This window comes from Callorhinchus milii, unplaced genomic scaffold, assembly GCF_018977255.1.
Source record: "Callorhinchus milii isolate IMCB2004 unplaced genomic scaffold, IMCB_Cmil_1.0 Scaffold27, whole genome shotgun sequence".
Taxonomy (NCBI): Eukaryota; Metazoa; Chordata; class Chondrichthyes; order Chimaeriformes; family Callorhinchidae; genus Callorhinchus; species Callorhinchus milii.
Window position 1 is genome coordinate 1,469,344 of NW_024704768.1, and position 27,213 is coordinate 1,496,556.

The 27,213-nt window shown below is 49.9% G+C and overlaps 2 protein-coding genes across 7 annotated transcripts; one reads left to right on the forward strand and one right to left on the reverse strand.

The window, feature by feature from the left end:
* Window positions 1-7,090: 7,090 nt before the first annotated feature.
* nfe2 (nuclear factor, erythroid 2) lies at window positions 7,091-16,188 on the forward strand. 2 transcript variants are annotated; one of them, XM_042344247.1, is made up of 4 exons: window positions 7,091-7,164; window positions 9,558-9,645; window positions 10,928-11,116; window positions 14,408-16,188. In XM_042344247.1, exons 2-4 carry the CDS (start codon window positions 9,601-9,603, stop codon window positions 15,647-15,649), a joined length of 1,476 nt encoding a protein of 491 aa, XP_042200181.1. In that variant the 5' UTR covers window positions 7,091-7,164; window positions 9,558-9,600; the 3' UTR covers window positions 15,650-16,188. The 2 variants fall into 2 exon arrangements, with proteins under 2 accessions (XP_042200181.1, XP_042200182.1); XM_042344248.1 differs by lacking the exon at window positions 7,091-7,164 and adding an exon at window positions 8,607-8,691.
* A 2,868-nt stretch (window positions 16,189-19,056) lies between these two features.
* On the reverse strand, window positions 19,057-26,634 carry LOC103172088 (heterogeneous nuclear ribonucleoprotein A3 homolog 1). Of its 5 annotated transcripts, none has more exons than XR_006085809.1 (12): window positions 26,520-26,634; window positions 24,959-25,066; window positions 24,669-24,815; window positions 24,367-24,577; window positions 24,162-24,254; window positions 23,982-24,071; window positions 23,639-23,710; window positions 23,436-23,534; window positions 23,132-23,281; window positions 22,905-22,987; window positions 19,587-19,657; window positions 19,057-19,201 (listed from the first exon to the last, which is right to left on the reverse strand). XR_006085809.1 is itself a non-coding variant. In XM_042344250.1 (11 exons), exons 1-10 carry the CDS (start codon window positions 26,523-26,525, stop codon window positions 22,923-22,925), a joined length of 1,071 nt encoding a protein of 356 aa, XP_042200184.1. In that variant the 5' UTR covers window positions 26,526-26,627; the 3' UTR covers window positions 21,646-22,057; window positions 22,905-22,922. The 5 variants fall into 5 exon arrangements, 3 of the variants coding, with proteins under 3 accessions (XP_042200184.1, XP_042200185.1, XP_042200183.1); XR_006085808.1 differs by having other exon boundaries at window positions 23,391-23,534; XM_042344250.1 differs by lacking the exons at window positions 19,057-19,201; window positions 19,587-19,657 and adding an exon at window positions 21,646-22,057 and having other exon boundaries at window positions 23,391-23,534; window positions 24,177-24,254; window positions 26,520-26,627.
* Between the last annotated feature and the right edge of the window lie 579 nt (window positions 26,635-27,213).

A 27,213-nucleotide genomic window follows, 5' to 3' on the forward strand; every position in this document is an offset into this window, starting at 1 on the left:
TTGTAGGAAAAAGTATCGGCCCATTTACGCAGAGCAATGCCTCACAGATAACCTAACAGTTAACAGCGCCTTATTATGTCGTTGAAACGTCTCAAAGGGCTTCACGGAATATACTGTAAAGTGAATTGACTGTGTATTTTGTGGGCGAAACGAGGCAGCCAATTGCGCACAGCAGCGTCCCCACAAACAGTCATGGATTGAGTGATCAAAGTATAATTTTTTTTGGAGGGATTATTACCCCAGGAAAAGTGATCTGTCAACTGAATAGCAATCGGGTTCCTACCTACTGCTGGGTAAACAGAGACATATGGAGTCAGGAAACTTGCCCAACATTTCGCTCTGCCCGGGGATCGAACCCAGGTCCTCTCGCCTACGAGACGAGGGAACTAACCAACACACAACAGGACTCTACAATCACCAGTGTATCTTGATCGGTTGTCCTGGCCAACAATCCTTTGGATAAATCGATCATTCACTTCAGGGGATGTTTGCAGGGGCTGTGCTCTCCACGAATCAACAGCTGTGATTACTAACAAAACACACAGTCACTACGCTTGACTGCAGAATCCCGGGAGGCATTTCGAACGATTCTGACGTCGAAGGAGTTAGATGAAATGGAAGGATTGTTGTTCTAACACAACTGGGCAACGCATGACCACTGAGTGGCCCATCCACTTGCCTGAAGGACCTCTTGCAATGGGTGGGGGCATTGACTTTGACGTTGGCCCTCGTTCCCCGGAGTGTTCAGGAAGTTGAGAAGCCGCCTCAGCCGGAAGTTTTGTTTGAGGCTGATAAATATTGCAAGAGTCGTTCAGTTTAGGCCTCCCATAACCTTTGTGGTTTTGACGCTGAGAGAAGAGAAGAGAAGTGTAGGACTCTAACCAACTTTATCCGGCCAGAAATTAAGTTGCGCAATTTTGCAGAACTTTTATCAACGTTTCTTCCCACAGGAGCCTACAGGACGTGAAGGATCCCGACCTCTTGTCCCCTGGATTTACCAGAGCTGAACAACAGCACGGCACTCCATATCGACCTGTCCGCTCCCTCTGCTCAGCGGGCTCCGACCTGCTCCAAGTCCTCCATCCTGCCCGCCCCACCATCGGAGGTCAGGTCTTCAGTCTCCCTACCCCCACCCTTTGGAACTCCATCCCAGTGTCCTTTATATAATCGCCCAACCCCACCCCACCCAACCCCCCACCCCTCCTCCCCTCCCCCAGCACTCTCACATGGATTAATTGGTGAAGAATCCTATAGTTTAGTGGTCAGAGCACTCGCCTTGCAAGCAAGAGCCCCGGGTTCGGTTCCCGGGCTGGGCGAAATGTTGGGCAAGTTTCCTCGCTCCACACGCCTCTGGTTGCCCAGCAGTAAGTAGGAACCACCTTGGTTATTAGTCGATTGGTGGATCGCTTTTACGGGGCTAAAAATTCCTTCAAGAAAAATAACAATAATAATAAATGGGTCACGTCAATCCACGGCTGTTTGTGGGCACGTTGCTGTGCGCAATTGGCTGCCGCGTTTCGCTCACAAAATATACAGTCAATTCACTGGGTGGGAGACATTGAAATCTTAGCTTGGTTTGGAGACCCTTAAGGATGGTAATGGGTTTCCGCAGGTGTCAGACACCAGGCTGGCCAAAACAAACGACCAGACAACATCAAGTGTTGTGCCTGTATTGGCCAACACATTGCATTGAGGCCTTGAGCCTTAGTCTTCCAAGAAAGACTCCACGGGGCCTCCTAAGAAAGATGTTGATGGTGTAATAATAAACAGAAGTGTGTGGATTATGAAAACTTGCCTGAGGTTTCGTCCCCTCCTGGGAATCCAACCCGGATCCTCTTGATTGTGAGGTGAGCGCTCTAACCACTACACTACAGGACTCCACAGGTGTAGTGCGAGGATGGTCAGGTGGGGATTCTGGAAGGATCAGATGAAATGGGTACAAGGGTCTGACCTCTCTTGATATCTCTCACGTAACCTGTTGAGGCCTTTCTCCAGGTTGTCCAGGTCAGGAGCAACATTCCAACTCACATAACCTTCACCTGTTATGCTTATCAAACGCACCGCGTCGCTCAATCAACTGTGGATGCTTCCTCAGCCCGGCCGTCAATCAGCAACGAATGAGAGCCAAGAGGGAAATTACCTGGAAACCCCTGGGATTGACGTGACCTTAGCTCCTTCCCCCCAGGACCAACCTACCTGTTAGTTAATTAGTTAGTTAGTTAGGGCTTTGGTTTGTGGGGTTAACAGGAGCTGAGGGGGAGGATTCCCTGCCCCCAGTGACTGGTTGGTCAGCCCTTCCTGCCGATGAGCCAGGCCGGGCTGGTCTGTCATCAGCAGTGAGCGGCCTGGATTCCTGCAGACCCTCCGGGCTCAGGAACGGGAGTCGAGACCTCCACATAGGGCTGTGGCTCGATTCCCACAACCTATTGCCAGGTGGGTCACCCTGGGGTCAGTTCAGCTCCGAGGAGATCCCACTGACCTCCTTCCCCCAGAGACCACGGGGCCCAGAGACCACGAGGCCCAGAGACCGCGGGGCCCAGAGACCGCGGGGCCCAGAGACCACGGGGCCCAGAGACCACGGGGCCCAGAGACCACGGGGCCCAGAGACCACGGGGCCCAGAGACCACGAGGCCCAGAGACCCCGGGGCCCAGAGACCACGGGGCCCAGAGCCCAACGAGTCTCGATAAACAGAGAAAGGGATTCTATTTCTTGGAAGTCGGTGGTTGTGTAAGTGAGTAGAATGGGGTAATGGAGTCCGGAGACCTGTGGCTTCCTGAACCGACAGACGTGCTTCACTTTAACCCTTTCTTTGTTGGGGCCTCACCCAGACGCCCAAAGCACCCCCCACCCCCCTCCCACCCCCCCACCCCCCTCCCACCCCCCCACCCCCCACCCCGGTCTCCCCCGGGCAGACTGTTCCGCCTTCAAACGCTGCGCGATTGCGGAAACGTCTTAATTTTAATTGTAAGAAGCCATTTTAAGAAATCGTAACTTCTTTCCAAATTAACAACAGCAGCAACAGCTATAATAATAATAATAATAATAATAATAATAATAATAATAATAATAATAATAATAATCCTCGCCTTATCACGTCTTCGAGACGTCTCGAAGCGCTTCACAGGATAGAAACGCGGCAGCCAATTGCTCACAGCACCGTCCGTCCCCACAAACGCTCGTGGATTGAGTGACCAATTCATTATTATTTTTTAGAGGGATTATTACCAACGGTAAAAGCCATCCGCCAATCGACTAACACCCGGGTTCCCGCTCACTGCCGGGCAAACAGCGGCGTGGGTGTGGAGGACGGAAACCTATCTAAGGTTTCGCCCTGACCTGACCCGCCTGGGATTCGAACCCGGGTCCCCTCGCTTGCGAGGCGAGGGCTCTAACCCATACGACTGAGCCAAGCGGAGACCTCGACACACAAGAGGAGACGCAGGAAAGTTAGACGTGGCCACCGACGGCAGCACAACCACAGACTGAGGTTGGGGTTTCGGTGGCCACCATGTTGGGCTGAGGAGACCTGGGGCTGGAGCGCGGCACACGCCAGCCACAGACACACGGCTGGAACCTCCGGCGTGTTGGACAAACCTCGGTCAGAAACCACCATAGCTCCCAAACCACCAGCTCCCCAGCCACACGCACACACCCCCACACGCACACACACACACAGACTCAGCCACACACACACACTCAGCCCCCACACCCCCCCCCACACACACACACACACTCACACACACATTCAGCCACACGCACACACTCAGCCCCCACCCCCCCACACGCACACACTCACACACACATTCAGCCACACGCACACCCCCCCCACACGCACACACACACACTCAGCCCCCACCCCCCCACACGCACACACACGCACACACACACACACACTCAGCCCCCCCCCCCACACACACACTCAGCCACACACACACATACACACACACTCATACTGACACACACAATAACACACACACAATCACACTCACTCATACTGACACACACACTCACACACACACACACGTACTGACACGCACACAGAATCACACGCTCACTCATACTGACACACACACACACACACACCCACACACAAAGCCCCTCAGTGTGAGTGATTGGGTCAGACCTCACTCCGGGAGAGAGAGAGAGAGAGAGTGAGTGTGCCTCAGTGAGCTGCCGGGGTCTTCGTGTCCTGTCTCATCAGCCGCGTAACCGTTCACAGTTATCACAAAGTTTGTGACAATAACAAACAGTAAACTTTGCATTTGATACGGCGCCTTATCACGTCGTTGAGACGTCTCAAAGTGCTTCACAGGATATATATGAGAGATTTAAAGCCCTACACACACACACACACACTCACACTCAGCCCCACACACACACACGCACACGCACACGCTCAGCCCCACACACGGACATCCAATACCATTCTAGTGAGGAAAAAAACACCGTAGCACTTCACAGGAACCGCGGAGTCCTGTAGCATAACGGTTAGCACCTGCGTCTCGCACGCAAGAGGACCTCAGGCACGTTTCCCTACGCTCCGCACCGCTGTTTACTTTGCAGTCGGTAGCAACAATATATTACAATACATCCTGCGAAGTGCTTTACGACGTCTCAACAACGTGGATAAGGCCCTGTATCAAATGCAAGGTTTATTATTATCATTGTTCTTATTATTGTAAAGTGTAGTGACTGTGTATTTTGCGGAAGCCAACCCCTCACGGCAGCGTCCCCACAAACAGTCGCGGATTGATTGAGTGACCGCGTTTTTATTTGGAGGGGTTATTACCCACCGCCCCCCCCCCCCCCCGGAAAACGATCCGATAAGTCGACTAATAACCGGGTTCTAATTTACTGCTGACTAAACAGAGGCGTGTGTGCGCGCACGTGTGTGTTTATGTGTGTGCACACGTGTGTGTGTGTGTGTGTGCATGTGCGGAGTAAGGAAACTTGACTAAGGTTTCGCGCTGCCTGGGAATCGAACCCGGGTCCTCTGGCTTGCGAGGCGAGGGGTCTAACCACTGCCCTACTTTGGGACTCCGAGGTGTACGTCGACCGCTCAATCCACAGGTCAGTCACGACGTCAGGAGCTGACAAGGTGCCCAGGGGTAAGTGGGGGGCGTGTGGAGAACGGTGCAGGAGGAAGCCATGAGCGTCCAAACTCAGCACTTCTCCATTCGGCGCTGTCTTTCGCAAACCTGATTGGAAAGCACCACCAGAGACGCTTTGCCTCTGACACCTGCGGAAACCCATTGAGTCTCCAAACCCAACTGAGAATTCCCTCAGTTTCCCACCCACACACGGAAACCCCAGAGATAGATTGCTGGAATGGAATGCTCTCTCTCTCTCCCTCTCCCTGGAGGGACATATCCTACTTACCGGTTGGCCACAAAAATCCAAAACCACATGGCTTGACATTGGTATCGCTGTCTGGCTAAGGTTTCCCATTGCTGGTCCAACTAGGACCACCCTACCCCTTAGGGCTTTGGCTGGCGGGGTTAACGGGAGCTGAGGGGGAGGATTCCTTGCCCCCAGTGACCGGTCTTTGAGCTGAGGCGGGTGCATCTGGGCGTTAGGGTGACCGGAACCTCTTGCAGGAACAGCGACGACGACAACATGCGGTTATATGATAATAATAATAATCCTTGCATTTCACACAGCGTCTTATCACGTCTTCGAGACGTCTCAAAGCGCTTCACAGGGTATACTGTAAAGTGGAGTGACCGTACATCAGACTCCGCCAGCGTTAAGCGCTCTGGTACGCTGCGAAGGGCGCTATATAACTGCAAGTTGTTGTATATTCTCTCACGGAGGCTCGCGGCACGGAGAGCTTCGGGTGCGAGCTGAACGACTAGGTTTGAAGGTGTTAAAAGAGATTTGGAGCTAATTCGGATGTAATATAAGTCGAGGTTGAGTTTCTAAAGAGCCCTTGTATCCGCACATTCCCCAGATTGTGCCAGTGAGTGTCAGGAACGCACACCTTGCGAGATGTCCTGGGCTTTAAGAAAGAGATCATTGTTTATCTTTTTTTTTGGCAGCAGGAGCTGAGGGAGGGAAGGAGGGAGAGAGGGAGGGAGGGAGGGAGGGAGGAGAGAGAGAGAGAGAGAGAGAGAGAGGTAGGAAGTGATGGATGGTCGGAAAAAGATAGAACGAGAGATGGGCAAAGAGCAAAGACAGGGAGTGGGGTGGGGGGAGGAAAGGGGAGGGATTAAGAAGGAGGAGGACGAGGGAGGTGAGGTGAGGTTTTGCGGGGAGTCGAGAGAACGATCGAAAAAGGGCAAAACAGGACAGAAAATCCACGGCTGTTTGTGGGGACGCTGCTGTGCGCAATTGGCTGCCGCGTTTCGCTCACTAAATGCACAGTCACTACACTGCAGCATATTCCGTGAACCACTTTGAGTCGTCTCAACGACGCGATAAGGCGCTCTGTAACACGATATAATACAATACAATAGAATATAATCCTGACATTCGATACAGCACCTCATCACGCGGTTGAGACGTCTCAAAGCGCTTCACAGGATATACCGTAAAGTGTAGTGACTGCCTGTTTTGCGGGGCGGAATATATGATAAAGTGGATTGGCTGTGTAATTTGCGGGGGTGGGGGTGGGGGGAGGGGGGCGGCGAAACGTGTATCGAACGCGAGGATTAAGGAGAGCGAGAAAGGAGAGACAAAGGATAAAGAGTGGGGAGGGTTGAAAATAAAGTGGAGGAAAGGGGGAGGAAGTTCATAGCTCTGTTGAAAACTCCGGCCGGGGATGTGGTTTGCAATGACACCGAAGCTGTTACTCGACTCCAAATTCCTTGAAGTGCGCGGTGACTGTCAGGAGACGGGAGCGGAGGGTAGATCTGAGCCCACAGGCTGCCTTGTGGCTTCCCTCCACCACAGCGTCAGGCGGAGATAAGCAGAGAGGGGCAGCGAGGAACACGGCCAAACCCACTTATGCAACAGCGTCCAGCTGCCGAGCCAGTCCCAACAGGGACTGCGCAGTTCCTCATATCTCCCCGCGTACCCGATTCCCCCCTCCCCATCCCACCTCTCACCCCCACCCCCCCACTCCTCCCCCCACCTCTCTCTCTCTCTCTCTCTCTCTCTCGTCCTAAACCGCGAGACAAGCGAGAACGAGCGGTAGAGGCACTCGACGCCGCAGCGATGGGCTGGTAAGGAACCTCGACTGCGCCGTAATTAAGCCGGAGTGCGGGGGGAGGTGTTGTGAGGTCAGGCAGCCGATAAGGTTGTCGTTGTCGTTAATTGAAGCACTCGCTTTCAGACCCGGGCGGTGGGATTCTGCCCCGCCAGGTCAGGGCTTAACCCTCCAAAATACACAGTCACTTCACTTGACAGTGTAGCCCGTGAAGTGCTTTGAGACGTCTCGGAGGCGTGATAAGGCGCCGTGTCAAACGCAAGGATGATTATTATTATTATGATTATTATTATGATTAATTCCGCGCCAATTGTGCAGCGTTTGGCAAATCGTTGAATTCAGCCTTAATTAACGTCAAATTTGTTTGTGGGTGTTTTTACACCCCCCCACACCCCCCTCACACCACCCCCCCACACCCCACCCACCCCCACCGCGGCTCTTAAAATAAATCGGCGGCTAAACTTTGAGCGTGTGTGAGAATCCGTCTTTCGGGCGAGACGTTAAACCGAATTGTGTGTGTGTTCCCCATCCCCCCCCCACCCCCCACCACCCCCACTCCCCGCCCCATCCCGTCTGCGCTCTTCGGAGTTAAAACTTAAGACCGCTCGTAAAGAGAAGAGAAGAAGTGTGTGGAGTGCAAGGATTAGTATTATTATCCGATGCAAGGATTATTGATTATTGATTATTCAGTGGTTTCATTTTTTTGATCAGTTGCTTCGTTGGTTGGTAATTAGTTGGTTGTGTCCATTCCCCGTACAGTTCCACTGTTTATTCAAGGATTTATCTGTTTGGCTGCGTACGCGCGATATAACAGTCCTCGCATTTGACACAGCGCCTTTTCACGTCGTCGCTCGCGACGCCTCAAAGCGCTTCGAAGGACGTACCGCAGAGCGAATTGACTGTGTGCTTTGCGGAGCGAAACCGCGCTGTGTGTTTGTATAGTGTGATAATCCTTGCAATCTGGCCGACCTCAACGCGTCGAAAAACATTTTGCAGGGTTTTCGGCCAAGTTTCGCGGGTTTTACTCGCGAGCGAGAGCCCGAGCGAGCGCGGCAGACAATCTGTTGAAACAACCCCCTCCCACCCCACCCACCCCCCCACCCTGTTCCACTCCCCACCCCATGATGGTTCGGCGCTCGATTAGCGCTCAATAACAACGGTAGCGATGGTGAAATGTAACAAGAGTGTCAACCAACGCCTTCGGGAGATCAGGAGGAGGGAGAGACAAGGGGAACAGAAAGCCTCGGCTTATCAGCGAGGGAGTGAAGTGTGCGTTGGATAAAGCAGCCACATCAGCAACTGTTTCAGGGTGATATGAGACCTTCTGGGGTTATCAGCGACACATTTCAACCACCTACCCATCAGCCTGAGCTGAACCATTTCAGAGAGAGTCTCTCAGCTCCGCGTCTGCAGAGGTTCCTTCGCGACCGGATCAAATATTCCAGCGTTTAAATAATAATCATCGTAATAATACTCCTTGCATTTTATCGCGCCGGGTTTCAGAGTGCGATGGACCCCTCAAAGTGCCTCGCAGGATTTTACCGTGAGTGTCAGTGCGGTCACTGAAGTGTGGGGCGGTTGAGTGTGGTTGTGTGGTGACTGTGTGTTTTGTAGGCGAACGCGGCAACCAATTTTTTGCGCCCAGCAGCAATACAACAACAGCAACAACAAGATTGCGTTTATAGAGCGCCTTTCACGTCGGGAGGACGTCCCAAGGCGCTGGACAGTTGGGTCAGGACCCGAGCATTGGGGGGATATGGTCAGGGGGAGGGAAGGGAGGGAGCGAAGAGGGGGTAGAGAGTCGAGAGGGGAGCTGAAGGCACGGTCTAAGAGAAAGGTCTTGAGACCGGCCTTGAAGGAAGAAAGGGAGGAAGTGGCGAAGGCACTGGGGGATGGAGTTCCTAATATTGCTTCCTAATACTACTACTACTACTACTACTAATCCTTGCATTCGATATAGAGCCTTATCACGTCGTTGAGACGTCTTAAAAGCGCTTCACAGGATACTGTAATGTTTCACAAGCAACTGTGAAGTGTAGTGACCGTTTCTACTGGGCGGGGCGGGGGGGAAATCGGCTTCTACTTCCCACCCCCCAAAAGTAATAATGATCAAAACAAATCCGGGGGAATCGCTTTCCGGGGATAGTAATTCCTCCCGAAAATATTTCGGTCGCTGAATCCACCACTGTGTGTGTGTGGGGGTGGCGGGGGGGGGGGACACGGCTGTGCGCAATTGGCTGCTGCGTTTCGCCCGCCAAACGCACGGTCACTCCACTTTCCGGCGTGTCCCGCGAAGCGCTTTGAGGCGCCTCGAAGGCGCGATGAGGGGCCGTGTCCAACGCGAGGATTCCTACGGTTCTCTTCTGTGGATTGACGGCGTTTTCCATCTGTCTGCCTTCGTGCGCACAGAGACCTGAGCCCCGGAGACAGCGGCGACTCTGTCCTTTGGTGAATGTGTTCCGCGAACCGGATTCTGCATCTTCCCGGAAAAGCAGAGGTAAGCGGACGTGGGAATCCCATAAAACAGGCAAAACCCCTCACTCCGTACCCGGTAATACCCCCCCCCACCCCTTCGTTCCTTTATCTCGCTCCTCAACACACGTGCTTCTGACCCACAAACTCACGTGCGCTCAGCCCAGTGCCTTCGGGACGTCCTCCCGACGTGAAAGGCGCCCTCCGAAAAGAGAAGCGAGTTTTCTCCCTCGCCCCGTGTCGCGGCCGACAAATCCACCCCAAAATAAAATGGGTCGTTAACTCCATAAGTAGGAACTCGGGGGATCGCTTTCTGGGGCTAATCATCCCCTTCCACCCCCCCCCCCCCACCCCAAGTATAATTTGGTCGCTCAATCCACGACAGTTTGTGGGGATGCCGCTGTGGGGCAATTGGCTGCTGCGTTTCGTCCACAAAATACACAGTCACTACACTTTACGGAAACTCCTCGCTGACGAGACGTTAAACTGAGCTCCACAGCTCCCGCAGCACTGTTCGAAAAGACAAGGGAGTTTCTCTCTCTCTCTCTCTTCCGCCCACTGTCCTGTCCTGGTCAACAACCTCCCCCACCACCACATAAAAAATGGGGGTCATTCAATCCACGACTGTTTGTGAGGGGGAAGGGGGGCGGGGAGGGGAACGGGACCCTACTGCGCGCAATCGGCTGTCGCGTTTCGTCCACAAAATACGCAGTCACTACACTTTGCAGTATATTCGTAGACACGTCTCGATGATGCGATAAGGCAAACAACAACAACAACTTGTGCCCTTGGGGGGCGAGGGGGGTGGTGGGGAGGCGGGGTTGGGGGGGCGAGGGGGGTGGTGCGGGGAGGAGGGGTTGGGGGGCGCGAGGGGGGTAGTGGGAGAGGGGGGGTTGGGGGGTCGAGGGGGTGGTGGGGAGGGGGGGTTGGGGGGGGGTGATGGGGGAGGAGGGGTTGGGGGGCGAGGGGGGTGGTGGGGGAGGGTGGTTGGGGGGTCAAGGGTGGGTGGTGGGGAGGAGGGGTGGGGGGCGAGGGGGTGGTGGGGGAGGGGTGTTGGGGGGTCAAGGGTGGGTGGTGGGGAGGAGGGTTGGGGGGGGCGAGGGGTTGGTGGGGGAGGAGGGGGGGGGGGCGGGGGGTAGTGGGAGAAGGGGGTTGGGGGAGCGAGGGGGTGGTGGGGGAGGGGGGTGTTGGGGGGCCAGGGGGTGGGGGTGGGGGTGACGGTGGGCACAGTCTGTACCAAACGCAAGGAGTGCTATGATGATTGCGGTGGTTATTGTCTCGGCCTCACTGGACGTTTGCTGCCACAGGTTCCCAGGTGTGGTCCCCAGCTCCTAGACCTGGCCACTGAGGCGAGTGGACCTTTCATGATGCCCCCTTGCCCACCCCAGCAGGGCAGAGCCCTGGTGTCTCACCCGCTTCAACCCGAGACGGAGCAGGGCCATGGGGTGGAGGTGGAGTTGAGTTGGCAGGAGCTGATGTCGATCGCGGAGCTGCAGGTAAGTTCGGAACAATATTGTTTATTTGTTTGTTTGTTTATTTGTTTATTTGTTTGTTTGTTCGCTCGCTCAGCTGGTTGCGTCTGACACCTGCCGAAACCCCTCACCCCTCTCAAGAGTATCATGACCCTGGCGTTTGACGCAGCGCTTCATCACTTCGTCGAGACGTCTCAAAGCGCTTCGCAGGACGCACTGTAAAGCGTAGTGACCCAGAGCGCTTGGCAGTGGCGGAGCGTGACCCTGAGGGGGAGGGGGGGAGGTGACCGTAGGCGACTGGTCGAAGAGGGAGGTCTTCAAAGCGCGACCTGGAGATAAGGGAAGGAAGGGGACGAGACAGAGGGAGAGTGTGACAGAGTTTCGGGGCGTAAACATGGAAATCCAACAGATAGATTGTTGGAATGGAATGCGCTCTCTCTCTCTCTCTCTCTCCCCCCAGAGGGACGCCTCCTGCTTACCTAATTCCAGAGAGTATTAGGCGCAGGTTGGTGGTGGGGGGAAGCCCAGAGTGTACGTTGGGGTAACTGCTGGAGTCTAACCAGCTAAACCCACACACAGCTCGGCCATTGAGAGAGAAAGAGAGAGAGAGAGAGAGAGCTTCTGGCTGAGCTTTCCCGCTGCCAGGACCCCCCTCCCCGCCAGGGCTTTGGCTGCAGTGTTAACGGGAGCTGAGTGGGGCGGGTTCTGAACGTTTAGGTTGACTCGGGTACGTAGGTTCCGAACAATGAACTCATTCAGGGGCTGAATGGTGATGGGGGGAGTGCGGGGTGTGGGTGTGGGGGGGGAGAGAAATAGGTGAAGGGATCTACAGAGAATGAAACATTGCCTGTTCTGGACTAAAGAGATGTGTCATTGTTCTGCCGGAGTATCTCTGTTGCTCATCTGCACTGAGATCTTGTTCTGCGCTCACTCACACTGCGCTGCCTAATCTCACTCCCCCCTCAATCCCTTGCGATAACTCCCAGCGCACATTTTAAAAACAATTAGATATTCTTTTCGACGCACAGCGCGGTGGTTAGGATCCCGGCAAACATGTTCGCAGGTAATCTCTGTCAGCGTAATACATACAGTAATCCTTGCATTCGATACGGCACCTTGTCACGTCATCGAGACGTCTCAAATACCGCCTGGGATTTTGACTGTGAAGTGTAGTAACTGTGTGTTTGTAGGCTTAACAGGGCAGCCCATTTGTGAAAAGTACCGTCGTGTAAAAAGCCATGAAGGGAGCGACCAGTTTTATTTGGGAGGGGTGGGGGGGGTGGGATTTGTCAGAAACTCCCTTCGCTTTAGGAATAGCGCTGCGAGATCTTTAACGTCCCCCCACCCCGTGAACAGGCAAACTGGGAGTGAGGTCTAACGACTCATCTGAAGGATGGCATCGGAGTGTCAGCCCAGACTGGTAGCGCGAAGTCCCAACTTGGGGCGCGAACCCACAGCTTTTCTGACTGACACCTGTAAGCACTGGATTTGCGGGTGAAAGGCTGGAGAGTGAACAGACTCCCACACACGTACACCGCAAACAACCGGTTAATTGGAGGGTAGTTGGCACTGGTCGAAGAGGAAGGTTTTCAGGCACCACCTGAAGATGGGGAAGGAAGGGGGGGGGCGAGGCGGGGGGATAGAGGGAGAGAGTTCCAGAGTTGTTTCGTATGGAGCAAAGCAGGAGCCGGTGTTTGGGACCGAGAAGGGAGTTTTCTCTGTTGCCGGGAGCACAATGGCTTAATTGTGTCGCGGTATCAGACCTGTGGAACGACATGGGAAACGCAGACAAAAGGACATTGAGAAGCAACACACATCCATCGCGAGCAGCTTACTGAGGAATTCTCCTGCCTCGCCTGTCCTTGCAGGTTACACAGGGCTTTAAAATCGTTTTAACGATAACAGTCCTTGCATTTGATATACTACCTTATCACTGATCAATTTCCACCCACGTGGAATTGCAGTGAAGTGGAGTGACTGTGTGTTTTGAAGGCAAACGCAGTAGCAGCGAGTCTGCTCGCAGCAATAGTGTCCTGCACCCAGACATGAGGTGAGCAATCAATCTGTAGAATAAGGAAACCAGATAGAGAAACTCCCTTCTCTTTTTCTAACAGCTTCGAGACCTTTAGCACTCACTTGAACAGGTAGACTGTGGCTCGGTTTAATACTAATATAATAATAATAACCTTACATTTGCTATAGCGCCTTATCATGTCTTCGAGACGTCTCAAAGCGCTTCACGGGATATACTGTAAAGTGTAGTGACTGTAGTGAATTTTTGTGGGTGGAACCCGGCAGCCAATTGCGCACGGAAGTCGCCCACAGACAGTTCGTGGCTTGAAGTGGCCAAATTATTCTTGCTATGAATTATTATAATTATTAATTATTATTACTGAATAACTCTCACCCCAAGTGAGAGGTCAAAATGGACGGAGATTATTTATCATTTAATTTTTTTTCGCAAAGTTATGAAATGCCTCGGAGATAGATGGGTGAATGTTGCGTGTTTCAACTGTGGTCTCCTTTCAGCTGCTTTTCGTCTTATCAGACACCGCAATCTCACACGGTGTCCGTTCCTCTGGTCACTGCAGGACGCGTGCAGAACCAGATAAGATCCCAGCAGCGCAGTAGAGCAGGAAGTGAGAGAGCGAGAGAGCGAAAGAGAAGGGGAGAGAGAGAAGAGAGAGAGGGAGAGAGGTTCTACGCTCACCCACTTGCGGTGGTGGTGGCAGAGAGTTCCAGTACCAAACCTCCCTCCCTCCAGTTCAACGAGGGGGTAATAATCCCTTCCTAAAAACAAACAAAAAAGAACGTTTAAAAAAAATAATAATACTTTGGTCGGTCTCTTCAATCCGCGCCTGTTGGTGGGGACGCTGCCGCGTTTCGCCCACAAAATGCACAGTCAAGTCACTTTAAGGTATATCCTTAAAGTGTGGGGTCCTGAAGCTCAGTGGTTAGAGCACTCGCTTTGCAAGTGAGAGACCTGAGTTCAATTCCAGGCAGAGGGCGAAACCTTGGGCAAGTTTCCTTACTCCACACAGAGCCTAATAATAATCCTCCAAAACCAAAAACAATAATAAATTGGTCATTTTCAATCCACGACTGTTTGAGGGACATTGCTGTGCGCAATTGGCTGCCGCGTTCACCCACAAATATACAGTCAATCCACTTTACAGTGTGTTCTGTGAAGCGCTTTGGGAAGTCCTCCCGACGTGAAAAGCGCTGTATCAAATGCCAGGATTATTATTATAGTTGGCTACAAGGGTTAACAGACATCGTAGTTGTGATGTAAAGTGTGTTTTGCCTCCGACACAGGGTCTCAACCTACACGAGAACATGAATGAAACGATGTATTACAACAGCGCTCAGCTTGCTGTACACGGGGGAGGATATGGCCTGGGCACCTTCAGTGCTGTTGGTGATGACATGATGTCCAGCTCAATGCCAGGGTGTAGCCACAGCTTCCTGCCCATATACGACAGGGGCTTCTCAGGGGCAATGCCAACCCACAGCCAACGCCTTCACCCTTTGACAGCCCCCGCCAGCTTGGGGAACGTGGACACTGATTTCGAAGCCTTGGGTCTTGCAAGGATGCCAATGTCTTGCACCAGCCAGCCTGGGACGAGCACCATGGGCCAAGGCAACATGAACTTGTCTCTCCCTGGCCTGTTGAACGACACTTTGCTGGAGCACATGGTACAATTGGGCATCAATGAGGGCTTTGCTGGCAACCCACCGGGCAAAAGGCAGGAGGACTTGGAATCGGACTCTGGGCTATCTCTGGACTCCAGCCCTGCCCTCGCTTCTCCAGTGAACTCCACCGGATCCGTTCTGATTGGGGATGGCTCCCTTACCTACAGCGATGCAGAATCGCTGGACGTGGAAGGGATGGAGTATGGGAGGCTACGATCGGAGAATGCTGAGATGTACCCAATGGACTTCCACATGCACCCCCACTACCGGGTCCTCCCCTCCATCCAGCACATGTCAACCATGTCAGTGTATCAAATAGAGCCATCAGAGACCCCGCCAGGCTTCACCGGACTCCTGGGCAATAACAGGGCTCAGTACGTGCCAAGCAAGCGTGCCAACCGAGACACCAGTCTGAGCCGGGACCAGCGAAGAGCTTTCAACCTGAAGATCCCTTTCTCCACGGACGAGATCATCAACCTGCCGGTGGATGATTTCAACGAACTCTTGTCCAAGTACCAACTGGCCGAGCCTCAGCTCGCCCTGATCAGGGACATCCGACGGAGGGGCAAAAACAAGGTGGCTGCTCAGAACTGCCGCAAGAGGAAACTGGACAACATAGTCCACTTGGAGCACGACTTGAATCACTTGAAATCAGAGAAGGACCAACTGGTGAAGGAAAGGGTTGAATTTAACCGGACACTGTGTCTCATGAAGCAGAAGTTGAACGAACTCTACCGTCAAGTCTTCACCGTGCTACGAGACGGCAACGGTCACCCCTACTCCCCCGAAGAGTTCTCTCTCCAGCAAACTAACGATGGCAGCATCTTCATCGTTCCACGCGGCATGAAAGAAGGGAAGGATTGAGGTGCAGAGAGAGAGAGAGAGAGAGACCGAGCGAGAAACAGCTTGTCCAACCAATTTCCGAGTATTTATTTCTTTTATTGAATGGTGATATAAAAAAAAATGTTTATTTCCACTCGACTATGCAATGTCTCCAGTGGAAATCCATCAATGGAAAAACGTTGGAAGCTCTTTCTAACTGGAGTAGCTTTTCTTGATATATTTTTTTATAAGAGACAATGTCAAAATTACAGGTAAAAACTCAAGAGCTCTCTCTGCTATAATTATGATCCGTTTTAAATGATGTAGCAAACAGCTAGTTGCTGATAGGGAACCAGACGCGGCGTCATGTCGCTACAGCAGTTAGAGTGCTCGCCTCGCAAGCGAGAGGACCCAGGTCTGTTTCCCGGGCGGAGCAAAAGCTTAAAACAAGCTTTCTTACTCCGCACCCCTCTGTTTACCCATCAGGAAGTAGGAACCCAATTAGTCGATTGCCGATCGCTTTCCCGGAGTAATAATCCCGGCAAAAAAATATGCGGTCACTCAATCCACGACTGGATGTGGGACGCTGCTGTGCGCAATTGGCTGCTGCATTTTGCCAACAAATAGTCACTTCACTTTCCAGCATATTCTGGGAAGCGCTTTGAGACATTTCGACGACGTGATAAGGCGCTGTATCAAATGCAAGGATTGTCGTTCTTCCTGTGTGCTAAGATTTTCTGTACCGTCGTTTTAGTTCAATTATTGCTTCTCCCTCTCGGTTACTTATAAGGCAAAAGTTTTGCATCGCTGTTGATTGTAAATGCGCAGAGGCAGCAATATCTCAAGAGAGATAGTGTGGAGATGAAGAGTTCTTAGCCTTCAAGAACTATCTTGATGTAAACCCTCCTCCGGATGTATTACTTCCCATTAATGTGAGTGCTCTCGCTCCCCCCAGTGGTTCAGATCTAATAATAATAATAATTTGGTCACTCAATCCATGACCGTTTGTGGCCACATTTGACGCACAAAATAGTCAATTCACTTTACAGTATAATCTGTCAAGAGTTTTGAGAGGTGATAAGGCACTAGATCAAATGCAAGGATTATAATTATAAAAAAAATCAACCTCACCATGAGGTATTTGGTCATTTCATCCACCCACCGAAACAAAAACCCCCCCCTGCAAGTCATGTTTCATTGAATATTAGTACTTGCATATGATTATGGTGCCATTAACTTTGAAAGGCACTTTACAGCGATCTCAGTTCTTGTAGGCAAACATTTGCACCTGGTTCGTGAACAGTTATGAAGCAAATGACCAATTTTTCTGGAGGATTGAAAGCCGCGACACCTGGAGAAACTCTCTTCCCTTTACCAATCACATTGCGCTATTTTTAAAATCCATCTGAACAGGTAGACTGGACCTTGATTTAACGCCTGTACCTCCAGACAATACAATGCTCCCAGTGCTGTGCTGGTGTCGGGTTGGACTGGAGGCTTAAAGGGTTCCCGAGAGCACAGACCAAGATAAAGACCCAAGAACAAAATTATCCCATCATCCAAATTAGATATAAAAGGCCGGAGGAGCCGATCACAAATAAATAACTTGCTCTCTGAAGATTCAGGTGACAATTAGGATGTTTCCAGCTTTGCTCTGTTTGCAACTCCCAACAGAACCCATCACTGTGTATCCTCAGCTTTAAACAAACACGGGCTCGATCGCCCTACAATGAGAGTGGCTGGGTATTCCTGAATAACAGGTGATAATTACAGCTTCCTTGCATCGATATTTGTGTCGAGTGTGATTTTCCTCCTGCACAGACGGCTCCCAGTGCCCACTCAAGTCTGCCTCAAACCCACAAAGTCAGCAAAGGTTTCATAAAGTGGGCCATATTACACTAAAACACCCAGTTGTGCTCTATAAGGGCATTTATCTCACTTTCGGGTTCAATTGAGTTTGGAACTCCTGTGTTAAAATTCAGGCTGCAAGTTTCTCATCCTATATACAAACCACCTTGATCTGACCCGAACCGGTTGACATCAAGCCCACCAACTTCAAATGTACTGAAGCAAATTATACAGTGTTCAAAGCACGAACTGTAATCCTGTTTTATAAATTATGCATAAAATACCATCAGGAAAATAAAGTTTATAAAAACGATGACAACGCACATTTCTAAATCAGACGCTTAAGCTTTCCATCCATTCACCACCAGGGTAATAAGGTTTAGTTTACAAAGCCTTACACTTCTAGAGGTAGCTCAGCAGAGATGGGATTATTGATTAACCCGGTTATTAGTCAATTGGCAGATCACTTTCCCGGGGATAATAATTCCTTAAAAAAAAATGTGAACCACAACACTGCACAATTGGTTGCCATGTTCGGACCACAAAATAGTCAATTCACTTTACACTATATTCTGAGAAGTACTTTTGAGACATCTCACAAATGTGATAAAGCGCAATATCAAACGCAAGGATCATCTTCAGAGAGGAACTTGGCACAGCCGGCAGCCAGGAAATGAGACGACAAACTCACATGAACTGTAAATGATTAAATCACAGTGCAGGTTTGAGCACTGCATCCTATAAATATTATCGCTATTACTAAAAACCTTTTCGTACAACCTACTGCAACTTTAGGAAAGCAGAGATGACCAGATGCCAAATCTGCACTCAAAATAATCTCTAGGATTAGAAATTCTCAAGAAATGGTTTCTTTTTTAAAAATTGTGATAGCACAACATTTAGAGAGATGCACGTGAATGTTAAGTTGCCCGAGCAATCTTAACCATTCCAAGGTGTTTCCTACCTTATGAAGGGGAGAAAAAACAACCCCCAGTGGTTCACGGCAACAACTTCAATGCTAATTAATGCAGTGGGATGGGCTGTCCCACTGCACATTTACTTTACATAATGCATTGTACATACCTCTGAGTGGAATATGCTATGTAGTCCAAACTAAAAAGTAATAATTATAATATTGTGCCAGTAACAAGTTGCTTTCAGCAGAATGGGACACAAACATGCTTTTAAATAAAACTGTTTGTGGGGCATTGCTGTGTGCAATTGGCTGCCGCGCTCGCCCACAAATATAGTGAATTCACTTTACAGTATATTCTGTGAAGCGCTTTGGGACGTCTAGAAGACGTGAAAAGCGCTATATCAAATGCAAGGATTATTATTATTTATTAGGTGCTTAAATAATTTACCTACGACTCAACTAGAGTGAAAAGGGTACCACTGACCAAGTACAGCTTGGATCCAAACTAGGATGAAACCTGCCCAATGCAATTATCTAAAGCAACATTTATTGCTAGACTTTTGAAGACAAGTGTTGAAATGAAGTGCTTGACAGAGTAGATCAAGTTTTACTCTGCCGCTGACAAGACTGAGATTAATGTTGACGGTGTCCATTTGGCAACCAAGTATTTAAAACACACAAGACAAATGTTTAAGATGCTTTTAATAAAAGCTACTAAACTGCTCAGCAGTTATGAAATACACAGCATTCAAATTCTTTGCACAGAGAAGTTGTTCCACTGAACACAGGAAACTTATGGTGGGCATTTGAAGAGTCCAAAATGCTCGAACCTGGAAGAGAATTTAGAGGGTTTTTATAAAAAAAATCTTCCCAACAGTGACTGCAGAATACTGTACCATGGCGCTTAGCCAAGGGAGCAATGCATCAGATTGTGGTAAAACATCAGCTGAGGACTGAAACTGTCACCCCAATATTCATCCTGCACTTTATGCATGTGGTAACCAGTTACCTGGATTAAACTATCCTGAGCATTCAGACATTCCAACTGGAGTCTCAATACCACTTGAACCACCACTGCCCTATGAAGGGGTGACGTAGGCTGATTGACCTCTCCCGCAAGGGGAAAAGAGCAGTCAAAGCACCAAAGAGTATTTCCCCACTCGTCTTCTAGACTGACCCCAAGAAGACGGTGATTCCGGAACCGATTCACCATACCTTAGAACAGGTATCAAATGACGTGCTTCCTCAAAGCCAATATCACTCCAGTTGCGATGAGACCAATTAACCTGCAAGTACAAGAGAGTGCGTCAGTTCTGATAAACGTCCACAGTGGCCCTTTGAGCTGCACTGCTAAATTCTCCTGTAATATGTAATAGATAAAACACCTTACCTATGGGTAACCTTGCCTTTGCTCTGCAGATCTGCCTGCCTGTGCTATTAGCAAGGCTGCTAGCCCTCAATAGCTAGCCTTCCAAGGAGGTCGACGCTACACCTTCAGCCCTCAGCTAGCCTCCAGTAACACGGTTGCTCTTATAGCATAAGCTGGCTTGCCCTTTCGGTGATGCACTCTCGTAGTCATTTTCTCTGTCTACACAAGCTGCCTCCGCTGTAGAACTCGAGGTCCTGCCTGGGTTCCATATCCACCTTCAGCCCCTCAAGACTATCAAGGCTAGCCTCCAGACAGATGGCTTTCTTAGCATAAGCTGGCTGGCTGTCCCTCTCCGTTGATGCACTTGCAGCCATTTTGCTGACTACACAAGCTGACTCCTCTGTGTACTTCCGAAGTAATCCCTGTTAGGTATCCAGAGTCCATGCCTTACTGTTGCAATATAAAACTTTCCATGTTAATCCTTCCAAAAGCTACATTCACATTATAGAAGCTAAGTTTGCACGACAAAAAAAAAGGAAGTGGCTAAACACAGCAAGAGAGAAAACAGGGCAAACACACACAAATCCTACCTGGATTTGGATCTGTTGCCTCTCCAAGTGTCTGCACACTATTTTACACTAGGATTACGCTGCAGCCAATAAGGCAATGTGAATGTAGCTTAAATTGCAAACACCTTATTGAAAGAACAGTCCACATTCAGGTTCCTCCAACTTATCCTTCTGTACTATAACTTCAAAGATAATCCACAGGGCGTCACATATAAAGGCAATTGTGCACCAATTAATACACTACTGAAACCGACCCATGCTAACACTGGTCATGTGGACTATAGAATCATAAGTCGATTGGGATTTAAGTGCTCAATTTGTGAGTTATTTGTAAAGTTACAGTACACAGGAATACACTGATAACGATTGGTTTACACGTATCCCCCTCAGACTCGACCAGCCAACAGGCTAAGTTGCCTGTTTGTAGTACTCAAGTTTAGAACCAACTGCCAGTGTAATGGCAAGATCCCTCACATGAGAATTCCAACTGATCCATTCCAATTACATACAGCCACACTTCAGGCAAGTGGAACCCTGAATGCCAGAGTACAATTCCACCACCATGCTATGGAAACTTGCACAAATGGCAGGTAGTGGGAAAGGAAGACAGGACTGACTGATGCTTTTGATCTAAAGCAACTACAAAATTGATATTTAATGATCACTCATTACTACATACGAATTATATCAAGATGGGACTGCAATGCTGAACATGCTCCCAATGACATTTACAATATACTTGCACGCATTACCTGCATAGGCAAATAGAACCTCTCACACACTTTGTGCATTCACTTGTTGCCTTACAAACCAAGCTTAAGACTACAGAAAGGTCAACAGAACACCTTGGTTGAATTTTGAGACTGCCAATTGGACCTTTACAAAACTAATTCAGTAATTAGGTAAGGCAGACAATTCCAATGCAAAACAATGCTAAAGGAATGGGGTTCGATATAAGCTTCCTCATCAAAAACGCTGCCATTTTTCTGCCAATGTGCCTTTTCTGAGACACCATTGCATGTAATTTATTGTGCTTTTGTGATAGCATGACCCCTCCCACTGGCTAGTCTTGGAAATCAGGAGCTACCAGTCCTATTTCTTCCCCCCCATTGTGGCACACGAGTTGGGTGTTTGGGGACAACAAATTCAGACTTGTTTTCTCAAAAAAAGCTCAGGTGGTTACATTAAACCACCTGAGGTTTCCGAGAGAAATTCTGGATCAAACAACTGTCCGTTAACCTTCAATAAGGATGGATACAATTTTAACTTGTAAACAAATATTACAATAATCTACCTTAACACTGTATTCTTAATCAAGACAGACTTAACTACATGCTAAAAATGGAAAGTTCTTTATTCTGAGTGTCATAATCACAACTAATACAGTTAGATATCACTTGAAACTGGTGCAAATAAAAGCCAAAGACGAAAACATTTTCTAGAATAAAAACTCACTGGAATGTTCATTTTACACTTCCAGGAAAATCACCAATAAACTACAAAGTAACCTGTTTTAACAGTTATTCAAATACCAACATAGTCCTTATGCAGATATCCATGCATTTGGATTTTTTTCCTTTAAAAAGTTCAAGTTCAAACACTGACTCTTCTGACTAAAAAGACATTTTCTTCCAGTAGCAGTTGTAACCTGCCACAAATGTGCTTGGCTGAGATTTGTATTGTAGTAACCTGCTGTCTCTCCCTGTCACAATCTCCTGGCTCATCCTCTCCTGCTAAGTACTGTATTCCTGTTGAACAACATGGGATAAGATTATTATATCGTGCACTGACTCAAACATGTTTTAACACTGCATAGATTAAAAGGGAAATATCCTGTGGCCAAATCCATTTAAACTGTCACTTTCTATTCCAGGCAAAGAGCAACTATACCTAAAAGGCATGAGGATGAACATGGTCACTGATGGATAATCTGTTCTATCAGAACATTCAAGCACCACAGCTTTCTGGGTGGCATATGCATTTATAACTCACCAATCCAAAGCTCAGCAAATACACTAATCAATCATGAGAAAGTGGAACAGGACATGTCCAATGAATGGATCCTGCCTCTGAAGTCCTAAGTTCCTAATTGACTTTCCCTACATAAGCTTGTTTCAATGCAATCTAATCTAACTTGCTATTTTAACTCCTACCACCTCTCTGCTAGAGAGATGGCTGAAACATTTCAAGTGACCAAACTCACCCAGTTAGGTTTAGTTGCCCTTTAGGATATTGTTTGATTCTGAGCATCTTAATAAATAGTAATCTGAAATTCATTTACATCTAAATTCAGATCTATGCTAGATGCCACATCTTCTGAAGCAAAATTCAATATAAACGTGTGCTTATAGGGCAGTTGAATATGTATTACTAAGAGATTAATAAACACCATGGTAGCAACTAATCTCTGAAGATAGTTTTGCCACTGACTTCTTTACCTGCTCCAAATCCCAGGAAACTGATAAGACTTTACCCGACGATAGAAACTACCTTACACTGACTGTTAGTATCTTTGTAAATGCTTCCTTCTTCTGAAGTACCTGAACAAGTAAGTTTGATGATCGTTTCTATAGACTTGACTACAGTACAACTCACCTTTAGTCAATGGAGACTTTAGAACCTCCTTCCAAAACCTCCACTGCCACCACCACCTCCACCACCAGAGCCACCATACCCTCCTATTACAAAAGAAAACATTCAAGTTACATACATTGGATGCAGGCCTCAGAACTAATGTGCATTCAAAAAATGGCCACGATTGGCTAACCCAAAACACCACATGGAAGTTCTGTAGTTAACTCTGTCCCATTGTGTATACTCACCACCATAGGGGCCACCGGAGTTCCTGCCACCTGCATAGCCACCACCTCCTCCACCACTACCACTCTTCATAGGCCCATAGCTGGACTGCTGCTGGTTAGGGTAGTTCCCAAAGTCATTGTAGCTGCCACCTCCACCACCACCAAAGTTTCCTGTGGTGCAAACAGGTATCAGTCTCAACAATTTTTTTTTACCCCCTCCGCCCCCCCACCCCATTCAGCCAAACCAGGTTACACCCCGTTCGCCATTAAAATCATTTACCACTGCTACCACTGAAGTTGCTCCCATTGTAGCCATCATAGCTACCTCCACCTCCTCCGCCACCTTGACTGCCGTAGCCAGGGCCGCCTCCATACCCACTGCCACCTCGGTTACCACCATAACCACCACCGCCATAGCCACCACCTGCATTGAGAACATCAAGACATTTGTGAGCAGCCAAATAGATCATTCACAATAAGTAGGCTTTAGTTCTTTCTAACTTGCAGAAAGATCTCAAATTGGCATACCATCACCAAAACCATTGTATCCATCACCACAGCCACCATAGCCGCCACCTCCTCGGTTGCCTCCAAACCCACCTGTAAAAGCATTACAGAGAAATTCAGAACTCCCTAATTTAGAGTAAAAATCAAATGTAATGACATCCACAGGAATCAGATTTAAGATTAGTAACCAACTTGATCGAAAATTTCATTTCACACCCTTCAACTACCTGGCCCATCTTTTGATCTACTTTCGGCAACAGCACAAGCTTAATCAGTGCAAAAGCACACCAATACCCAGCGCCTTGGGATGTCCTCCCAACAAGAAAGGTGCCATACAAACATAAAATTATATTGCAATACTCACCTCCACCTCTACTGTAACTCCCACCACGGCCAAAGTTACCGCCACTATTGCTAAACTGGCCACCACGGCTATAGTTGCCACCTCCGCGGTCTGCAAAGAAAAGAAATCGGTTAGTACTCACGTTATCTACAAATTAATGCAGTCCAGCTGAATTTTTTCAGGACCATAGTGAATATTTACTTCTCTGGTTCATGCCTGAATTCTGCATCTCTTCACGTGATAGCGCCTTCCGCACTTCACAATTGTGTCCGTTGACTGTGTGGTACTTTTGAACTGAAGGAAAAAAAATCAAAACAGAAGTTAGCCAATTGCAGCTTGGAAAATTTATAGAAAGGCTCATGAGATGAACCCATAAAAATCCATAGATCTAAACGCAAATACTCACCAACAATCTTATCAACTGCATCGTGATCATCAAATGTAATGAAAGCAAAACCCCTCTTCTTTCCACTCTGGCGATCAGTCATCACCTCAACAACTTCAATTTTACCGAACTTCTCAAAATAGTCCCGAAGGTGATGCTCCTCAGTATCTTCCTTAATGCCACCGACAAAGATTTTTTTGACGGTGAGGTGTGCACCAGGCCGAGTGGAATCCTAAAAAAAATAAGTAAAAAACAAATGGAGTAAACACCAAGCCTCGGCAAAATATTGAGAAATCAAATGCCAATGCTACCACTTTACTTACCTCTCTCGAAACAGCCCTCTTAGGCTCCACAACACGGCCATCTACTTTATGGGGTCTGGCAGACATGGCTTCATCGACCTCAGAAACACACGAATACGTAACAAACCCAAAGCCTCTGGAACGTTTTGTCTGTGGGTCCCTCATCACCTGAACAGCAGAAGAATAATTCAATCACCCTAGGGTCAAATCTTGCAACAAGAGCAAGACACTCAAAACAGCACAACAAGAACAACGGACAGGAAGGAGAGTCAAACGAGGTACAAACGGCACAAATTACAAATAGCCCTTACCACACAGTCGGTCAGTCTCCCCCATTGCTCAAAATGCGTTCGGAGGCTATCATCTGTGGTTTCGAAGCTTAAGCCCCCAATAAAGAGCTTGCGCAGCTGCTCGGGTTCCTTCAAGAGTTAAAAAAAAACAGACACGGTCAGAAAAACAAAAAAAAGTATTTCCTCTTTTAAAAAAAGTAATCGATTGAAAGAGGTGATCAAGAAAGGCTTCCGGGCGGGGCAATGGAGAACATGCAAAATCAAAAAGAAAAGGCACCGAAAAGCTCTTTATATCAAACGGGGGACTGAAAAGGGCCGAGTCCTGCAGCCGCGTGTTAAACACACACTCACACATATACACACACACATATGTATACAATCTGTATTTTTAATTTTAAAAAAAGACTTAATGTGAAATGGTTCCTTCGCGAGGGGGGGGGGGGTGGGGGAGCACGTGGCGAGACCTAAAATGGGCCCTTTTTAGAAAAGTCGGATCACTGCAATTAACCCCACCCACCCCCCCTCTCTCTCTCTCTCCCCCCCCCCACCCTAAAAAAAAACACCCACACAATTAACACAGGCAACGATTAAAGAAACGCACAAATAAATGCTGGTGCGACCTCAACACGCACAAAATCTATCACAAAAAGAGAAAGCGGGATGGATGGAAGCACGCGGCCAGGGGCTGAACACCCCCCAACCACTCCCGACAAAGGGGTGGGAGAGAGAGAGAGAGACGGGAAAAAGCGGGAGGGAACACAATGGGGGCTCCCGTCTGGAATGAGGCGTTTCCCGCCCTGTTCGGCGTGTGGGGGAAGGGAAGGGAGAGAGGGTGAGAGAGAGAGAGGGGGGGGGTCGGGCACACAAAGGAAATGGGTGGGGGGGGGGGGAGAGAGAGAGCAACGACCTCTGGAAAAAGCCTCGAAAAACCTCTCATGAACGAACAAACAAACAAACGCTCCCCCTCTCGCCCCCCCCCCCCGCGCCGAAAAAAAAACGGCGGCCTCGACGCGAAAAAAAGCGTCCGGGGAGAGGGCGCGGGTGTCACCTGGTGAAGGGGGGGCCATCGGGGGAGGGGGGGGGGTACATAAACCACGCCACCATTTCATGGCTCCCCGTAGCAGAGCCATTGGGGTGGTGGGGGGAAGGGGAGGTGGGTGGAAGAGCGAGAGGGAGCGAGCGCGAGAGGAAGAGCGGGCGCCATTTTAGCTCTCGCCCCGTCGCCTACTCCACACACCCCCCACCCCAGTAAACCGTGAGGGGACGGGGGCGGCCCGGAGCCGTCCGGCGCGTCGCCACCGCGGCGTTTTGGTCGGGGGGTGGAGGGACGACGCTCTCGAACCCCCGGCGCGTGCGAGTGAGATTCCCCGGGGGCCGCCGCCGCGGCCGAGCGAGAGAGAGAGCGCATGAGGCTCTTAATGGCGGACGCTCGCCGCACATTCTTTCTGCGTCACGTTTGATGGCCGCCTCGCACGGACACCGAAGGTGATGCTTTTCTCCTTCCCCACACGCGGTGGGAAACCCTTCTTTACTTCACGATCGCGCGCTTGTTTTATTTCCAGCGCGTTTTCCGAGCTCTTACCTCCATGTTCTCAATGATTGCGATTTTCCCTCCCCACGAGGTTGACGGACGCTACCTGCACAAAATGGTTCCAGCGAGAGACTGGCTCGAGTGAGCGCGCTCCGACAGCCCCCTTCCCTATCCCAGCCCCCTCCCCGCGGTCCCGCCTCCGGCCCGCTCTCCGATTGGCCAGCCCCGCGCGGTTCAAACCAGGCGCCGCGCCGCCTGCCCCGCTGATTGGCCGACGGCGCTGTCGATTCATCGACGCGACGCCCACGTGACCCGACGTCAACCGCCGCCGTTTGACGTCGTCGCCCTCAACCCCCATCCCAACTCCTCCTCCTCCCTCTCTCTCTCTCTCTCCCCCCCCACCACCATCACACACACACACAAACACACGAGCAAACCGACAAAATGTCTTTTTAATCAACGAACGCACTGGTTCAGCGTTTCCTTCTCTCCCCCCCACCCACCTCCGGCCGCTCGTGTGCGTGATTTTTTTTTAAAAAAGAGAAGTTGAGCTGCCGCCAGGTGCGTGGCGTGTTCTGCGCGAGGAGACGGACGCGTGTGCGCTTGCGCGGCGGCGGCGGGTGGCAGTGGTGGCGGCGGTGGGGGAGGGGAAAGACGAGGACTCGGCGGCGCCTGCGCGGTGGGGCCTCGGCGTTTTGGCGGGTTTACGCAGAACCGGGAGGCGGCGGCAGCGGCGAAAATTTTT